Below are 20,123 nucleotides of genomic sequence, written 5' to 3'. Positions count from 1 at the left end.
AGATGTAGAGAGGAAAGGGACCTTAGAGGACATCTAGTTCTCCAACAACAACATCATCAACATCTTCATCATCATCACCTCTCTGACATGCTTCAAGGTTTTCAATACACTTGACATTTCTCATTTTATCCTCACAATTACCCAGTGAGGTGGGTGCTACTGTTACCCCCATTATACAGATGAGGAAACTGAGGCATAGGTTAAACAACTTGCTCAGGGTCATACAGCCAAGTGTTTGATGCTGGATTTGAACTCAAGTCTTCCTGACTCCAGGCCCCAGTGCTCTATCCACTGTGCCACCTAACTGCCTATAGATCAAGAAACTCTGGTTCAGAAAGGTCAAGTGACTTGTAGGTCATAAAATTGAGACTTGAAGATGCCAAGGTCACAAAGGTAGCAGAAAGAAAAGAACATAAGTAATGCCATTTTACAATAAGCCTCCACATCAGGTGTAAACCCATTTCACATATAACCCTATGTTTTGCCTTCCACTAATCCAGTTTTTGTATGAGGCCCACCAAAAGACAGAGTCTACCCTGTTGCAGACTTCAGAGGCCAATGAAAGGCTAGCAGACTAGGAAATCACTTTAACTTTCCTAAGTAACACAATGAGCTTCTCCCAAGGTCAGTGGCTGGTAGACTGGTGGAGAACTCCAGATGGCAATACTCTAGGTCATACTCTAAGCACCTATGGGGAATTGTTCATAGTTAGAATTCCACTATCTCCAGAGAGACAGTGTGCCAAATGATGTCTTTCCCCACCTGAACGTGTAACAACATATGGAACGAACTCTTTTACAGATATGCATTCTAAATTGTAATAACAAGGATTTTCTTGCCATGACACTTACATTAGTGTGAGGGCAAAACCAAGATTTGGACCCAAGGCCTCTCTCTCCAGGTCCAAAACTCTTTCTGATCCAGGAGGTTTTTGTTCAGGAATGGAGTCAATCACCCCTGACGTCCCTTCTAATGCTGAAATGCTATGATTCAGAATTTTATTTCTTCAAACCAGTATTAAATTGCCAACTTGGCTACATACTAATTGTGTGAATATAAGAAAGTCACTTAACCTAAAAGATCCTCAGTTTTCTCATCTGTAAAATGAGGCAGTTAGATTCCATGGCCTGGAGAAGGAAATGGCAAATCACTCTAGTATCTTTGCCAAGAAAACTCCAATGGGGTCACAAGGAGTCAGACGTGACTGAAGGGACACAACAAAAACTCCATGGCCTCCAAGATCCCTTTCAGCTCTAAAGCTGTAATTCTGTGAAACAGGGCCATCTTTCTTCCCTTGGCACCAGTCTCCAAACACATGACTGAGAGTAAAGACCATGGACTCAGGACCTAGGCAAAAGTGGATGGGCTAGCAACATTCCTCCTTTTAACAAGCTCAGTAGTCTCACCCATGCATATACATACACATGCATGTGTATATACATACATGCATGCATATACATGCATCTATAGCATCATGAGTGTATCTATGTGTACACGTATATATTTTTGCTTTCCTAATTAACGTCTACTCTTGTTAAGTTCATCGGGTGCTCGGTTTTAGAAACTAGACACATTATTGCTCCAAACTCATGGAATTATAGAATTAGAGCTGGAAGAACTTCTGAGGGTGCCCAGTCTAACTTCATCATTGTACACATGGGGCACCTGAAGCCCATAGAGGTTAAGTATTAGGAAATCACACATTGTGAGTGTGAAGTTACCTCTTAGGCCAACTAGTCCATCCTCATTCACAGATAAGGCAACTGAGATCCAGAAGTGAAGGGACTTGCCCAGAGTCACATCAGGAGGAAGGAGCAGAATAAGAATTCCAGGCCAGATGCTCTGTCTTCCAACCTCATGCTTTTATCTACTAGACCACTCTTTCCTGAGTTTGTGTCAGTGTGGGTGTTGACTAAGCAACATTCTCAACTCCCCTAGCTATAAATGATGAGAAGTTTCATTAGATATGAATCTCTTCTGAATTACTTATCACCCAAAAGGTTGAGTAATTAGTTCTAATGACTAAGTATAACCAACACTGCAAAAACCACACTGAGCATAATTCTCTTGGCAAAAGGGGCCCATGGGGAGCACATGCCCTTCATGCAAACAAATATGTGTGCGTATGTGAAAGGAATTAGGAAGAGGTATCCATTACTTTCCCAGGTCACATCACCTAATACACAACATTTGTAACATTTTTGAAAAAAAAAAGCAGGTACATAAATCATATTTATAATCATGTATTTTCCAGGCAATAAAATATTAATCTGGAATTTGTAGAAATATGGTCCAAGTCAAAGTTCATTTTAGTACTATTTTTCAATTAAAAATATATGGAAAATTATCTATACATAATCATGCGATGTGTGCGTATATTTTTGTACACTTGATATATCTGTATTTATATATAAAAGTGTTTATATAAATGGGTGTGAATGAGTTGGACCTTTAGGATTAGAGCCATAATCTCATTATAACAAGGCAATCCCAGTGAAGAAACCCCCATACCAATGCAGATGAGTGCTTGCTCTGCCTAGAGGCCTAAAGAATTGTCTGGGACAAAGAGAGGTTCAGTGATTTACCCAGGATTACACAACTAGTATTACCAGAGCAAAGACTTAATGCATATATCTAGATAGGTATAAACACATACTACACATGAGCATGATATATATGTGTGTGTGTGTGTGTGTGTGTGTGTGTGTGTGTGTGTGTAGACATAGAGGCACATTTAGATATATTCCCTCAGTTTTATATATTTGCACATATATGTATGCATACGTATAAATACATATGTGTGTATATGAAGAGGAAACACAGTACAGTGGAAAGAGCACTGGATTTGTAGTCAATGGACTCAGATTTGACTCTTGACTTACCAATGTGTTGTGTCACTGACTTGTGTCATTTTAACAAAGCTACAACTTTCCCGAACTTCAGTTTTCTCAACTATTAAGTTAGATTAAATGACCTCTGATACCCCTTTCTACTCTAAATCTATTGTTCTATATTGATGTCAACATCAATATAGATATAAATATTGATATAGAGATGATAGATGATAGCAATAGGGAGAGATAGAGATAATGGATGATAGAAATTGAGATAGAAAGAGACCGAGATAGAGATGAGATGGAGATAGAGATGGATGTGTATATGGATATAAGTGACAGATAAAGACAGATATATAGAGATTTGGATATAAATCATATAGCTATAAATATAGACTTCTTAAGTATATAGATGGAAAGGATTATAATATAAATGATATAAATATCGCTAGAGCTAGATTCTACAGATACAGGCAGAGACGTCCAACATATTTTCAATCATATGTCATTTTGGAATCATTCTAGGCAGTATATAAATATTAATTCTTTAATATTTAAAAGGCCTCTGATTTCTACAATGTGGGCATTATTTCCACCAATACAAATCACAACCTTCTTGTACTCTAAGAATTGCTATGACAAATAATAACAACAACAATGACAACATCCCTGTGGCCAAAGTGATGATGGCACATCTCAAAATTGATAGAGTTTGTCCTTTGAACTGGTGACCACAGGGTCTGTGCCTTCATCCCTTCCTACATTGTTGTAGGACCAACAGAGGTTCTGGCCTATTAGCAGAGCTTTCCACAAGGAGGCATCAGAGAGTAAGACTTCATTATTAATTATCATATAATTAATAACTTTCATAGACAATGCCAGATTCTTTGGTTATTTCTTGTTTTCAACAGTGTGGGTAATCTATCCATCAATGAAGGTCACAACCTCCCCATGTCTTCTCATGGAGGAGGCAACAGGGTACAATAGGTAAAGCACCAACTGGGGAGTAAAAGGACCTGGATTCAAATCTCACTTCTGATACTTACTCCCTGTGTAACCTTGGGCAAGTCCCTTCCCTTCCCTGGGTGCCAGTTTCACTATCTGTAAAATGAGGGTGTCGGACTAGCTGAGCTTTGAGGAGCCTTCTAGCCTAGGGCTATGATTCCATGATTCTGTACAATTTTCAATACATGACTTTCTTTAAATCCTAAAGAGAATCTACCCAAAGTGCTAGAGGCCCTTATTTGGTTCTTTCACCATGTAGAGGGTAGCAGGATAATAAGCATTCTGTCAATCTGTTCTTGTTTTTAAAAAATATTGATCTATTGAATCTTATTCTTGCTAAACAACTAGACTGCTTCATTTTTCTGACACACATACACATGTCACTGTGTAAGATATACAAATGTAAATTGTTAATGTAGGGAACAGAAGAACAATAACTCAAGTATATAGTGTTTAATGTTTTACAAAACATTTTCCTTACACAAACTGTTAATTAGCGAAATTACACACACACACACACACACACACATACATGCAGATACACCCCATTTTAACAAATGAGAAAACTCATGCTCAGAGTATTGAAGGAATTTCAAGGTCACACATTGGTCTACCTTGAACTCTCTATTCTTTGGATAAACAATCAGTTGAGACTTGAAAGCACTTAATGAATCAAAAACCTAGGTAGGCAGGAGAAAGCTATAAATCAGCCATGTTCTCTGGGAAGTTCTAAGTTGAGATGACAAAAGAAAAGAAGCAGTAGCCTCCTCTCCTCTTAGAAAGGATTGCAGAGAGCCTAATTTGTAGAATAGACTTTAAATGTCTAGAAAACCATTGCAACTTGAATCTGAAGGCTCATCCTACTATAGAGGAAAGTTAGAAAGACAGAACATAATGATGTGGAAACTGGCATGGATGGTCTAAAAATAGTGTTCTTAGAAAATTAATAATGTAAACTCTCATTATGGGAAGAGATGCCATGGGTCCTCTCAAAGGCTATGCCAGGAAAGCACAAGTTCTAATCCATACTTCTAATTCAATACAATTTTACATCCTTCTAATTCATACATTTTCAGGCAGTTGAATGGATGAGATTGGGAATACTTTTAGTTTGGGGTTTCAGAGATGACTTCATAATGAAAGTGGTTCCTCATCTGAACCATAAAGGGAGGGAAAGGTTGTGAGAGGTGACAATGAGGAGAAAGTGCTTTCTGGGCAAGGAGGATGGCCTAATGAATGAATGATGGTGGAAAAGAACAAGTCTAGAACAATAAAGAGCTAGTAGGTCAGTTTGTCTAGATTGCAGATCATGTCAATGGAAAAACCTCAAAGGAATGAGTTGCAGAGGATCTTATATGGCAGGATAAGAAATCTAAACTTCCTCTCCCCCATAGGTAATAATAAAAAAAAAAACTTTCCAATTGTGACTAGGTAAGTGACATGGTCAGGTTTGTGTATTAGGAAACTATTGTTGTAGTTGTTGGAGAGGGGATTCAAGAGGAGATAAATGGTAGGAAGGAATACCAGCTAGACAGCTGTTCAAGAGTCCAGTAGCAGAGGAAAAGAGAAAGAGAACTAGGGGATATTTAAGTAGAGAAGAAGAATCAAATGCAAGAGATGCTGTGGAGATAGGAGAATCACCATGATTGGGAATTAATGGGAATGTGGCATAAGGGAGAAAACAAGTCAAAGGTGACTCTTGGGTTTCAAACCTGGGTGAGTAAATGGCAAAAGCTTCAGACTTGGATACAGGCATCCATGCTCAAGACTAGCTGAGTTCAGAGAGGCTCATCACCTGGCTGTCAGCAGGGAGATGAATTTTTTGGTCTCAGAAACTCATGAAGACAGTCTGTTAAGCCATCTCCTGAATTGGCAGAGGGAGTATCTATGCCTAGGAAAACATAGATCCTGGAAGTACTAAAGCAAGTTACCAAGATGTTAGGGTTAAATATTTTTCTCTACTTCAGAGGACTTTTTAAAAACACTTACCAACATCCCTTTATATACACAGTGTCAAATAGAAGTTATCCTTGTTTATTCAATGAAACAGATTCTCTACTTGGCAACACCTTTTCTAGTCATTAGCTTTGTTTATGATGGGTGACTGAAAATAAAATTTGCTTTAAGCTATCCACTAATTCAAAGTTTTACTAGGTCAAGTTGGCCTTTCAGTCTAAATGCAATTCAATTCCAAAATTTACAAACTAATTATTCCCTTAACAGTAAAGTTCAAACCCCAAACCAAATAAATATATATTTACAATGATTTACAGTTTAAGTAGGATTTCTAAATACAATATATCTATAATAATTTGTCTTTTAGCACAATGCCTGGTGCACAGTAAGAACTTAATAAGTGCTTGTTTTTTACTGGTTTCTCTCTCTGCCCCTCCTTTCCTTATTCGTATTCAGATTTGTACATATCTTTTTGTTTTTATGTCATCTTCGGTGAATATATTTTTCTTCCAGTTCTTCCTTCAAGTCAGTACGCTTTTACATTATAGTAGTATTGGGGACAATTCACTTAGGCTCTTTCCTTGTTCCTTATTTCCAAAAATGGTTTTCAAGGCAACAAATCAAATAAATCCTTTCGCAAAGCTCTTCCTGAAAAGTGGGGAAAGGGGCCTTATGGTGTGTTAAAAACTGAAAAATGAGAGTTTCAGATCTCCCTTGTTGTCTAGAGAAAAAGACAATGACAACCATGGCTAACTAGCTCCTTTTCTTTGCTCTTATTTTATCAAAGGTTTGTGTTTGTGAATAAGGTCATGAATGTTACCAAGGCAATTCCAAAAGAATGTAAACTCCTCTAGGACAGGGCTGTTCTGTTCTTATTGCTGTTGTTGATGGTGGTGATGGTGGTGGCGGTTTTTGTTTTGTTCTGCCTCTGTGTCCCCAGCATCCAACAAGTGCCTGGCACACGGGGGCTTAATAAATGTTACTCGGTTTAATTAAATTGGATTGAACAATACCATCCTCCATAATAGGCCAAAGGCTTGCTGTTCTTAAGGATATGTTCCTGGAGTCCACAATCTGCACAATCTGTTGCAAACCCTTATGCTTCCCATGTACCGATTGCAAGAATCACGTTCACCAAGGCCCAGATACAGTGATTTTATTTGTGGCCCTCTCTGTTTATCCCCCAAACACTCTGTGATGCTTCCACCTACATAGACTCAATAGAACTCAGAGTCTATCACATAGTCTCAATATTGACATTCCATCATGAAAGGATCATTGTCATCCAAATACAACTAAGATATAAAGATCCATGAGCTGATGAGCCAGTGTGTAGACCAATTGGGCCAACAGTTGTTATCTCCTTTCCCATTTTACTACTTGCTAAAGGGAAGTCTTCAGTATATAGAGGGAGGGAAAGAAAGAAACAGTAAAACACATATCAATCCCATCTATTAGCACCCTCTTTCATGTAATCTGCATTCCAGCCTTGCTATTCCCATCACACAACATTCCATTTCTCACCTCCATGCCTTTACACAGACTTTTCCCCCATGCCCAGAATTTCTCCCCCAGCCTCTACCTCTTAGAATCCCAAGCTGCCTTTAAGGTTCAAGACCAGCGCTGCCTCCTACAAAAAAAAAAAAAAAACCCACTATCCTGATCCCTCTAGTTATTTGTGTTCTCCTCCCACAAATTACTCTGCATATATATATATACACACACATATATGCAGAGTAATATATACATATATGTGTGTATATATATGTGTGTGTGTGTGTGTGTATGTATATATATATATATATATATATTCTATGTAGTACATCCACCACATAACAGAATGTAAGTTTGTTGAAGGCAGGAACTATGTTCCTTTCATTTATTTTTGCATCCCCAGAGGCTAGAACCTAGGAAATATTTCATGATAATATATCCCATTTCCATAGCTCTTTAACAATTGCAACAGATTTTATACACATCATGGCATTTGTGCCTCCCAGAAAATATCCTAGTTTTATAGATGAGGACACTCAAGCCCAAAGAAGTTACATGACTTAACTCAGATTCACACAGCTAGTAAGTGCCTGAGACTGGATTCAAACTCAGAGCTCCTTGACTCTGAAACTAGCACTCGAGGCATTAAATTCTGCTGGTCCCTTTAGAAATGATTATTGAATTGAAATGAACTGATTTGAACTGAACTAAACTGAGTGTGAAAGGAGAACAGACAGAAGAGTTAGCATAGCTCTCACTTCTATATCTGACCTTATTTTCACAAAGAATAATGAGTAATTGACAAATTACTTATTCAGGGCCAAAGGCTACCAGACTGGCCCTGCCTCCCTTCTCCCAGGGCATGTAATCACAGCTAAATCAGGCCTGTCTTCCCCTTACAAGTCACTCAAGCTTCTGTCATGGCTGTAACAGTAGCATAGCACCCAGCCTCTGAAGCCCTGTCATCTCATAATATCTGCCTCCATGAAACAGTGATGCTCAAATATCAGCTCCAATTCCTCATGGGACTCACCTGCCACCTAGTCACACATCAGTCCGCTTTGAGATGGGCTGGTTTTCAATTTCAAGGCTTCAGTGCTCTTGGCCACCCATTCAACCAGTCACCCATAACATTTAAGGTTGGAAAAACTGATCCATTCAGTTTAAACATCTATTAAAAGCCTACTGTTCACCAGGCAGGCAGGCACTGAAGCCCTGTATAATCAAGAGTGATTGCTCAACTCTCTCTTACGACCATGAAATACAGAGAGGTTAATGAAGGTCCCAGTCTGGGACCCTCCTGACAGCCACCCTCTGTTGTATCCTCAATAAATTTATTCTCATTTTTTGTGCTACAATTGAAGAATTAAATGATTTAGGTCACAGAATGAAATTTCATGACTGATAAGTAGGATGGAAAATAATTTATTAAACTTTTCCAAGTAGAAAGTTTATAGAAAGGACAGGATAATAAAAAAAAAAGCTTATCAGAATCTCAGTCTTTCAAACTTGGCGGTATCCCCACATCCACAATACTGACAGGCAATTACTTAGATTAGAAGAAGGCAATTCTATTACATGTGGCATAAACGGTTATAGAATTTGTAAAACATTTATGTTTTATTAACAGAAATCTAGAAAAGAAAGACAATATAAACTACTGGTTTTAATATTACTCATCCTTTCAAAAATATTTACAACATATTACAATTAAATTACAAAAAATACAAAATATCATTATCATCATTATTATCATAACTGGAATTCATATAGTTCTTTAAGGTATGAAAGCACTTTACAAATATTATCACATTTTATCTTCATGAAAAACCTAGGAGGTAGGAGCTATTATTACCACCCCCATTTACAGATAAGGAAACTGAGGCAGACAGAGGTTTAGTCACTTTCCCAAGGTCACATAACTATCGTCTGAGTCTGAGTCTGAGCTCAAGTCTTCCTGACTCTAGGTCCACTGCTCTATCCACACTGCCTCTTTTAATCACAGCTCCAGCAGAATCAATATTGATCATTTCACCATCTAAATCCCAGATGGGGCCTTAAATGTAGTAATAACAGCACTGCTAATAGTGATGACCATGAGAATTATAGAGATGGTGATAATCTTACACGTCTCTACACCTGCAAAGACTGCAAAGCACTCTCCTCAAAACAACATCATAAGGGTAGGGGGAGGCAGAGTTAGGACAAGTTTCATCATCTTCCTTTTATTTTATTGCTGCCTTTTGTTTGGGGGGATGCCCTTGCCCCCAGCCACCACAACCATTCAACCCTCCTTTGTAACAAAGGAGTAACACTGGCCAACCTAGTGACTCCAGCTGATAAAGTATTCCATATTCCACATCTGGAGCCCCCCACCTGTCTAGGGGAAAAGGGAAGGAGTTCTCATTATCAATTCTTCAAAAATGAAATTTATTTCTAGCTCTATTCGACAGATGGGGATGAGACGTAAAGTGACTAGACCAATATTACAGAGTTAAGTCTAAGCGCTGGGATTCGAATATAGGTCATCTAAGGACTTCAAGTCGAGGGCTCTTTGTAGTTTGCAGTTATGTATAAACTACATTATATTATAGACCATACATGGGAACCTACCCATTTACAGGGAGAGACACTAACCTGTTTGCAAACAGCCAGAAGGACCCTGACCCAATAATGAATATCATTAATAGATATTTAAAATTGATTGAGGTAGCAACACATCCTGCAGAATTATAAAGCTGACAGGGACTTCAAAGTCCATATAGTCCAATCATCCCATTTTATAGATTAGGAAGTTGAGGCCCACGAAGGTTAGATGATTCACATAAGGTCAGACAAGTAGTATGAATCAGAGGCAGAGTTTGAATCCAAACCTTTGACTCCAGAATTGGGGTGGAGTCTTTACAACCTCACCATGCATGTATACAGTACTCAGGAAACATGCTGTCTCGGAGAACTGCCTTAATAACTGTGAAAGGGGGGGAAGGTCAAACTTTATGATGCTTAGAATGAGTTGGAACTATGATCAAAGGTCATCATGGTTAGAGTTGGGACTTCTTTGATGTCATGGAGTCTGATGAGGCCTATGAACCCTTTCTCAAAATCATGTTTTTTTTAAATAAATTGAAAGAAATCCTAAATTTCAGTAGAAGTTATTAAAAATAAATATTAGATTTTTCCCATCCAAGTACAGAATCCTTAAAACTTGTAGAGGCAGCTGATGGCACAGTAGATACAGTTTTGGGCCTGGAGTCAGATATTCCTGAGTTCAAATCCAGCCTCACTTACCAACTGTGTGACACTGGGGAAGTCATGTAACCTTCTGTTTGCCTCAGTTCCCTCAACCGTAAAATGGAAGTAATAATAGCTCTGACCTTGCAGGATTGTTGTAAGGATTAAATGAGATAATATTGGTGAAGTTAGCACAGTGCCCAGCACACAGTAAATGTTATATAAATGCTTTTTCCCTTTCCATTCCCTATTGGTCTCAGTTCAGAAACTCTTGATTTAGCCACCCCCCTCTCATTTTATAAATAAAAAACTGAGACTTAGAGAGGGCAAATGACTTTGACCCAAGCCAACATAGATAGCAAGGGGGCAGAACAGAGACCTGAACCCAGACAATCTCATGCCCAAAGTACTTCTTCTGCCACACTCCAAGATTTTTATAGGGACTGTGAAAGATGGATTATTGGGCCTATGTTTCATACTCTATCTATGATTTACTCAAATCATTTCAAAAACAAATGGAGAGGCATACAAATCCATGAGTCAGTAAGGACTTGATGTGGATGCCAAACCTCACAGGAGGGCACCAGAGCAGGAATCCCCCCGCTGAGTTTCAGCATTCCCATTCAGCTCAGTCTCACTATTTGTGTAGGTATTTGCAATGCCTGTGAAGTCCCTAAGCCTGTTAAATCCCAAACACAAAAGACAAAGGTTTTACAATAAACACAAATTAAAGAGAAAGAGATTAGAGTGCTAGTGACAAAGGAGAAGAAAGATTAGCCTATGTGCTGGAGAGGTGGAAAGGATTACCAAAGAGGTCTGAGGAGTGAGTACAACTAGGAAAAAGTTTCTTCAGCAGTTTGCCCAGAGGGTGAGTCAGCATACTGGCAAATATCATTTCTGAAATTCAAAGCCTCTAATAGAGGGAGACATTAATTAGATCAGTCCCTGATAAACAATCACCTCTGAAACGCCAAGAACCTGACATCCAAAGCTAGGGAAAAGGCAGCCTTTGTAAATTACAACTTCTTAAACTTAGATGTCCATTAAAACTGCAGGAGCCCTCCCAGGCTTGTGAAGACAGGAGCCAAAAGATCAGTTCTACCTTGAGCATACAGTTGTCCTCTGTTCAATAACCTTCAGTACCTTGGAGAGTTCACTCTCTTCTCCCCATTAAAAGGTACTGAGCAGACCAGAACCCAATGCAATCAGACACTTGATGTCTCCCTTAAGTGAAATTGTATAAATAATATGATTACAGATTATTACAATACTATTATAGATTATTGTAAGATTATTAATTGGATTATAACAGCTGACATTTATATAATAATAGCACCTACTCAGACTGTTGTGAGGATCAACTAAGATAATAGAATATGTAATGTGCTTTGAAAACCATAAAAGCACAATATAAATGATAGCTGTATTATACAAGGCTTTAAGCTTTGCAGAGCACATTACCCACAATTATCTTTGTTTAACTCTTTGTTAAAAGGGTTTGTTTAGCCCTTTGTTTAACCACAATATATCTCTCCCTGCTCTGACTCCAACCATGAATCAATGGTTCTCCTTGTAAGTCCCTCAAGCCCATGAGGGAGGTACTACAGTTATTTCTGATAAAGATGAGGCAATTGAGGCTAGGAGGTATTAAGCAACATGCCCAGTGTTCCAGCTGAGATTTGAATGCAGGTCCTCATGACTCCAAGACCAGTATCCTATCTGTTACACCACATTTTCATACCTAAAGAAATTCACGGGGTCATCAACAGAAAGGTATTTACAAGCTAGAAAGAAGTAAACTGGTACATTGGAACAGGAGCCCAGAGACCCACTTTCTACCGCTGGCTTGGCCACTAAATATGTATGTGACTCTTGCATTTGGAGATACAAAGACAGAGACAGTGCTGTTTGTTTTCAAGAAATAATAAACAATGAGGGGAATGCATCTATAATAACTATAAGATATAGTTATATAACTATACATAACTACAGATAACTATAATACAAGGGGAAATGATGTGTTATTTTGGAAAGAGCACTGTATTTGGGGGGGTAAGGTCTGAGTTTCAATACTGGTTTTGTTATGTGTATGGTTTTAGGTAAGCCATTTAACCCCTCTGATCCTCAGTTTACTTATCTGTACAATTAGGGCATTGGACTAGAATCTTAGAGAGGCATTGTAGCAAAGGGAGCACTGGTTCTGGAGTTATAGATTCTGAGTTCAAACCTTGACTCTGTTAGGATCATATGACCTGTGTAATCTTGGGGCCAATCCCTCTTGGCACCTCAGTTTCTTCATCTGTAGTATGAAGACATTAGATTAGATGATCTCTAAGATCCCTTTTAGTTCTCAATTTATGATCCAATGAAATATTGGTACAAGTAACTGCTAGAAAAATATTTAAGAAAAACCAGTTTTCATTGAGTAAGGAAGAAAGAGGAGGAGGAGGTATAGGGAAAGTGCAGAGGAGAACCATTGTGAAAGAGATGGCACCTGAATTGAACCTTGAAAGGAAGAGGCTCAGATATAAGTGGGTGGAAGAGAAAAGAGTTCCCTCCAGGCCTGGAAGACAGCATGAGCAAAGACACAGAGATGAGAGGACAGCACAAGAATAATAGATGGAGTGTAGATGTGGTCTGTCTGTAGATGAAGTGACTAATATGTGATCAGACTAGAAAAGCAGATCAGAGCCAGATCATGATGGGCTGTGAAGGCCACATTCATAAGGATATTCTTTATTCAGAAGGTGATAGGGATCAATTAAAGATTGGTGAGTAGTGGAGTAGCATGCATAATCAAGGAACTACATTAGGAAAATAAATCAAAGAACATGTGAAAGATGAATTGGAAAAGGAACAGACTCAAACCTTTCAGAATGACACAGAACGTCAGGTTCAAGAGAGGTAAGAATATCATAGAAACATGGAAACAACATATTTAGAGCTAGAAGGAACTTTAGAGATAATCTAGTCCAACCTCCTCATTTTACAGATGAGGAAACTGAGGCTCAATGAGGTCAAGTGACTTGTACAAGGTCACACATAGATAGTAAGTGGCAAAGCAAGGGTTTGAACCTAATTCCTGCAATTCTAAATCCAATCAATACACTTTCCATTGAACCACACTGTCTCCACAATTAGTCCATTAATTCAGGAGGAAAGAGATAAAAGCATGCATAATGGTAGCTGCAGAGGGAATTAGAGGAAGGGATATTTTTGAGAAAGAATCAAAAGGATTTGTCAACTCAATGGATATATTAGATGAGAAAAAAAAATCAAATAGATCTCAGGTGATATGCCCAGGTAACAGGGACAAAAGTTGGCCAGAAGAGAGGTAGGTCTGGGCAAAAAGATGAAGTTGAGGCAATTTCTTCAGGGCTCACTTTCTTTCTATGTAAAAAGAGGACTAGCTGATCTACCTCCCAAATCCCTTCTAGATTTAACAGTTTATGATTCTAAGGAACAAGGAGGTGTATAAGGACACTAAGTGACTCACTTAAATTCACAGTCACTGGAAGGTATTGGTTTCAAAGGCAGATTTCCTAACTCACAGACCTGTTTCCTTTCCCATTTCAAAGGAAGAAAAAGCCACCAAAATTTCACTGGTGACTATCACCATTCATTTTTTCTACAATTACAGTGCCCCATCCCATATCAACTAAGCTGCAATAAGTACATTCTTCCAGGTCATCAAAAATCATAATAGCTATGCAAATTCAGTGATAAAGTAAGATCCACTGGGACACACAAGATACTACCAATATTATGTTTCTGCCCCTATTATTGCTTTAGTTCCACCACCAACGGTCATGGTAGAAGCACCTCAAATACCTCAAAGAAGGGTCCATTCTTGGCTCTTCCTATAACTTCCCAAGTAGCCCCCCACTTTAAATATTTCTGAAAATGTATTAAATTACTAGTTTACAGTCACCTAAGAAGATGTATCATTATCACACTAAGAAAACCAGGACAGCTGAACTGGGGGGGGGGGGGGGGAGGTGGGAAGGAAGGGATGGAGAAGCAAAATTTCACTACTGTCAATATCCCTTTGGGAGCCCACCAACCTCTTTCTCATGGTAGGGCTGCCCACAGCCAGAAAACAAAAGCAGACAGTAGCAGACCATCTAGGTAGGCTAACATTAGTTAAATTGGCCTTTTCTATTGCTGTTCCAAGTCCCCTCCTTGTTTTGGGGACATCCATCTGTGGGGGGCTGTTGCTTCTAAGTGACCTCCCCTGTGACTCTCTGCATTCCCCTGTGTTGTATAGGTCCCTGGGAAAGTTTCATGTAAAAAGCCTTTTACATGAGCTGACCAAGGTCCTGGCCAAAAGGACCCAGTGAAGAATTTGGGCAAGATGACACTTTGTCACCAGAGTATATGCCAAGCTGTATCCCTGGCAATATCATCTACCTGTTTTCTTGGATGTTTCCATCTGCAAAGTCACAGGTTGTAGGACTCTGACATGCGATGTACTCTGCACACTTCTCATAGCTAGCCTAAGTATTACTTAGCCAGAGTAAATAGGCACCTGTCCTCAAGACATTTGAAAATACTCTTTAAGTTGGTTTCATGATAATAATGAGCATGGGAAGGTATGATTCAATTGAGAAAGAACAGAAGGTTAACAGAGATAGAATTATTTTCAAATATATCTTTTTCCTGATTGACTTGGCTTATCTGGGGAATGTTTTGAAAGAAACAGCTTAGCCTTCCACAAGCCCCTCTACCCTCCTTCCATTGTCATCATCATCCCCAACACCAACCCAACCTGTGACAAATTACCACACACATGGCTTTGGTGTACAAACTAATGGCTTAAGTAACAACTTCCCTAATCCCTTGTCAACAGGGAAGAATCTAGAATGACTAAATCAGAGCCCTAGATGAGTATGCCCATCAATGAGGGCCTAGGAGTCCACAAATGTGCCTATGGCAATGCTGGGTTTTAGTCATGCCAGAAAATGGGATGAATAATTATATGGTTAAACACATTCCAAGGGAATTTGAGATGTTGGTGTTCACCTTGAAAAGGGTGTATTACCTGATGCGGCTGTGAGCTGGACCATCTGCTGTAGGAAGGAGCACCTGAAGTCTTGCTGGCCGAGCTCCTCTGGAAAAGAGAGAAAAGAGCCCATACTTGTGTTAGCCAGAACAGTGCGGAACAAAAGCATATACTTAAGCTGCGCATCACATTCCTGCAGCCTCAGAAAGTAAGCTGAATTATTTGATCCCAGTCGCTGCTTAAGGTTATTAGCTTAATCGGTCAACTGGTTGGTCAGTACTTCCTTCCTTCCATCTATCCATTCTTCTTCTGTCCTTTCCTCCCTTCCTGTTATTATTATTATAACTCTACATGTTATACTATCACTATCATAACCTTTCAGATCCATTCTCCCTTCCTAGAATTCTCTCTTTTTGTCTTCTACCCAACTCAATTCTGCCCATTCTTCAAGGTCCAACTCAAGGAAGAAGTATGCTAGGGAACCAGTGGGACTTTGGAGTGAGCAATGAACGTGAAACCACAAGGACCCGAGTTGGAATCCTGGCTCTGCCACAGAATGTCTGTGTGATTTTGGTCACGTCACTCCCAATCACCTACAAATATACATACATACTGACATACACATAAAAAAGATAAAAGAGGTAAGTGAATGGAAATGTGACCTGGTGGGAGAGAGTACCAGAGTCAACAGAGAGGTTTAGAGTTGGAACTCTAGAGATCAGTCAGCCCTAAACCTTTTATTTATGAACAAGGAAATATCAGCTTGAAGTGGGGATGTGATTAATCTAAGATTGTGCAGGAAATAAATGACAATGCCAGGGTTCAAACTCTCTGACTCTAAATCTATTTCTATTGCTGCTATATCCCCCTGCCTTTAAAGTAGAAGTACTCAAAAAATTGTTTTAGGGTCGAAGAACATGAATCCAAGAGTTGCTATTTTCTCCTACCTTGATGACATCCAGCAAGTCACCTCTCCTCCAATGGCCTATTTCCCATTCTTTAAAATGAAGGGGCCAGATGGACCACCCCTTGGGTCCCTTCCATCTCTAAATCTCAGATACCATAAAGGGGACTGATAAGTGGAAGAGAGTATATAACTAAAGAAAGGAACAGATAGAATTGGCAGAGGACGACAGAGTGTAGCTTAAAATATATTTAATAGTAACTGCAAAAGTGAGGAAGAAATGACTAGCCAGCTGTGAAGCTTCCTTTCAGAGAATATTCCATTCAACAAAAGGAGAGGAAAACATGCCACAAGTAAGTCTGGAAGACGTTCCAGACTCAGTGGCTATTCATACACAAGATAGACTGCCAGTTGTTACACATCGAACAACCAGCTAGCTTCGGTACTTGATTCTGACGTCTCTCGAAATGTTCATACCAAGGGGCAGAAGATTTGGAAGATGTTTAAAGGCCACATTAATCTATGTGTGTATCTGACTCCATCTTCACAAGTCACAAAACTGATAACCTCTTCAAGCAGGCAAAAGGATAATAAATAAACAGCATTTGAGGAGGTCAACTGCCAATTGGACATCTGCTTTCAACATCTCATCACAGAAAGCCACTGGCAAGTACAATCATGAGAGACATGTTGTGTTTTTCAGACAGACTGAACTCTGGAAGGCAGACATTACCTTTGGGGCAATGCCTAGCTTTAGAATGACTATTATTTCAGGTGGAAAATTGTGTTCCCATTCCAAACCAAAGTGAATCAGATGGAGCCAGACTAAAAGAGCAAATGAGGCGGAAATCAGAGACTTTTGAAAGATGCTACAGAAAGCCCCATACAGAATGTCCAAACCCCTCTTCCATGACAATTAGATTACCTAGATCACAGTTGGGAAACATTCAACATTACATGAACATGGGTTATTTTATATGATGATCTCAGGAAACAGTGGCAACAAAGCACAAGAAGCTGACAAAACTTTGAAAGGTCAGAAAAGAAACTAAATGAAAGTAGGACAAGAGGGAAGGGAGGTGAAGGAGGGGCACTTTATTTTGAACACTAGTAAATTAAAAGTTTCTGTACAGGTTCAGAACTATACAATCTCAGAACTGAAAGAAATCTTAAGGGCCATCTAGCCCAATCTCACATATAAATAAGAAATCCCCTCAACAATACACAGCTGGAATTCATTGGAAAATGTGCAGTGATGGAAGATCCATTACCTCCCAAGGTTTCTGTGAGGATCAAATGAGATATTTGGTAAGGTTTTACAAAATTTTAGCTATTAATTGTATTAAGTCTCAAGTCAGCCCATTTCACATTTGGATCACTCTAACTGTTAGGAAAGCTGCTGCTGCTGCTGCTATTTTGCCCCTACTCAACCTTCCCTTCCCCAAGAAGAACAAGTCTAATCTCTCATCCACAGTTAGCCCTTCAAATACTTGAAGGCACTGCTTATATAAAGTCTCATATAGGTTAAGTCTTTTCTTCATATTAAACATGCCACATTCCTTCAACAAATTCGCTATGGTTTGATCCTATGAGGCTTGGCTAAAAAGGAAATAGCAGATTCCTATAATCTGTGGGAGGAGGTGATATGCATACCCTTGCCATCTACATAACATATACCTCCAATTTCTATCTTGAAATTTAAATGCACATCTTTACTTTGGCCAGCCTGGAAACTCTTACCTTCATTTCATTTCTTGTTCCCACTACCCTCTAGCCAGGATCCCTAGAGACAAACAATCTGCTACTTATTAGCAAAGGACAGAGGAAAAAATTAAATATAGAAACTCAACTACCCCTTCTCTCTCTTCCCATTTGGAAGGAGGGGGGCTGAGGGTTATCTTATCAAAAGCTTAGCAAGAAAAGGAGGGGAATTTATCAGTTTACAATAACGCCTGGACTTTAATCACCTATGGAATCCTTGTCTCCCAAAATCATAATCAAGAGATAGTTGTATTTGGAGAAAAACAAGCTTGAAGACAGAAAATAAATATATTTTGTTTGGGGAGGGGATGTGATTGCACAATTTGATGCAATGTGGGGATGAGAAAGGATTCCTGGGAAGTCTGCACTGAAATTATCCTACCAAGGTGAAGAATTCCATCCATAACCCCTCCCTGTAGTCACTGTCAGTATGGCCAAAGCATCCTTCATTAAGAAGAGCCTAAATCCTTCTAATTTTAATTTAAGCCTTTTTTCACACGTTCTATCCTTCAGATGATGATGGTGATAGCATGACAGAGAAGACGGTCTTAGAGCCTGAAGACATGAGTTCAATTATCAATTCTGACATATACTGATATGTGTGTATAGTGTGTGTGTGTATGTATATGTATGTGTGTATATATATGCGTGTGTGTGTGTGTGTGTGTGTGTGTGTGTGTGTGTGTGTGTGTAAGTTGCATGACCCTGGTCAATTTCTTTAGTCTCTCAGTGTTGCACATAGCTCTCTAAGACGCTAAATTACAGAAAAAGGGACGGTAAGGGAATAAGCACTTATATAACATCTACTACCTACTAACATACTAGGCATTGTGTTAATCACCCCATCTTTTTTTAACAAATGTCTCATTTGAGAGAAAAAGAGCTACCAATCTGCATAGATGGAGGGAATTTCCAAACTAGGGGCCGCCTACATCCATGTAATCACATGTAATAAGCAAATAAACAACTTGATTTTGTTTAATGTTTTTACTTCTAAATGTATTATTTCATTTAACCCTCCTAACAATCCTATGAGGATTTGAGGACAAATATTATGAATCCCATTTTATGGATGAAGAAACTGAGGCACAAAGAAGTTACTTAATTTGTCAAAAGTAGCACAGTTAGTTAGTTAGTAGATGTCAGCAGAAGGGCCTTAGCCTAAGTCTTCTGGTCCATTAAGTCCTATGTTCAGATCGAATATTCTCCATGTATTTATGGAATTCAGCTCTCCTCCCACATTCTTTTTCCCAGATTAAATCAACAGATTTCCTCTAGTCCTTTATGTGCTCTACTTTCTAATGTTTCAGTCATTTCCATACCTTTTTTTTTTTCTCTGAATGTCCTCTGAAACCTCCAAGCCCTCCCCTCTGACCTTGGGTAATTTGGTCTCCTCAATGTTCTTTAAGATGTCTACTCAATCCATGACAATATGCTGAAAGAAACCTTCCTAATATATCCTAGAAGGTGGGAGGGGGTGATAAACAGCATCAGTCAGTATCAATGATTAGTCAAGTCCCTCCATTTTCAGGGTGTTGCCTTTTCTCTGGGTTCATTTTCCCAGGGACAAAAGGGAAGTACTCAAGTCACTCTAGTGACAGGATATTCCAGTGACAAAAAGCAGATGCTCAAGATTCCAGACAGTATTTTTTCCCTTGGATTCAAAGTTTCCTAAAAATTTCCTAAAGCTGGAATGGTGCTTGTGGCTTTGGGATTTACTGGCTGCTCTCTCCAAACTGCTAATTGGAATGACATCCTAAAAGCGTCCTTGGCTCAGAAGCTCCTGAAGATCCTTCCTGAGGCTTGGGGTGAATTGATGCCACTTCCCTAGCCCTAGGCTGTCCTCAGGTGGGCAGTGACTCAGGGAGGCAGCTAGGAAATGAGAAACAGCTCCATCCATCCCAAAAAGACCCATTGGAAGCAATGGCATTAAAAT

General features: G+C 39.2%; 1 protein-coding gene across 5 annotated transcripts in view; it reads right to left on the bottom strand.

Annotated features, from left to right (window-relative positions):
• RBMS3 (RNA binding motif single stranded interacting protein 3) overlaps nucleotides 1–20,123 on the bottom strand; it is a 1,414,112-nt gene that overhangs the window by 1,153,569 nt on the left and 240,420 nt on the right. For all 5 annotated transcript variants that reach the window (XM_027871985.1, XM_027871990.1, XM_027871986.1 and 2 more), the window contains one exon: nucleotides 15,562–15,630. In XM_027871985.1, the coding sequence (XP_027727786.1) occupies nucleotides 15,562–15,630 (69 nt within the window). The remainder of the gene's footprint in view (nucleotides 1–15,561; nucleotides 15,631–20,123) is intronic.

The sequence above is a fragment of the Vombatus ursinus genome, unplaced genomic scaffold, assembly GCF_900497805.2.
Source record: "Vombatus ursinus unplaced genomic scaffold, bare-nosed wombat genome assembly UNPS02014799.1, whole genome shotgun sequence".
NCBI classification, from domain to species: domain Eukaryota; kingdom Metazoa; phylum Chordata; class Mammalia; order Diprotodontia; family Vombatidae; genus Vombatus; species Vombatus ursinus.
The sequence above is the reverse complement of the archived record's forward strand: the minus strand, read 5'-3'. Positions and strand labels throughout refer to the sequence as shown.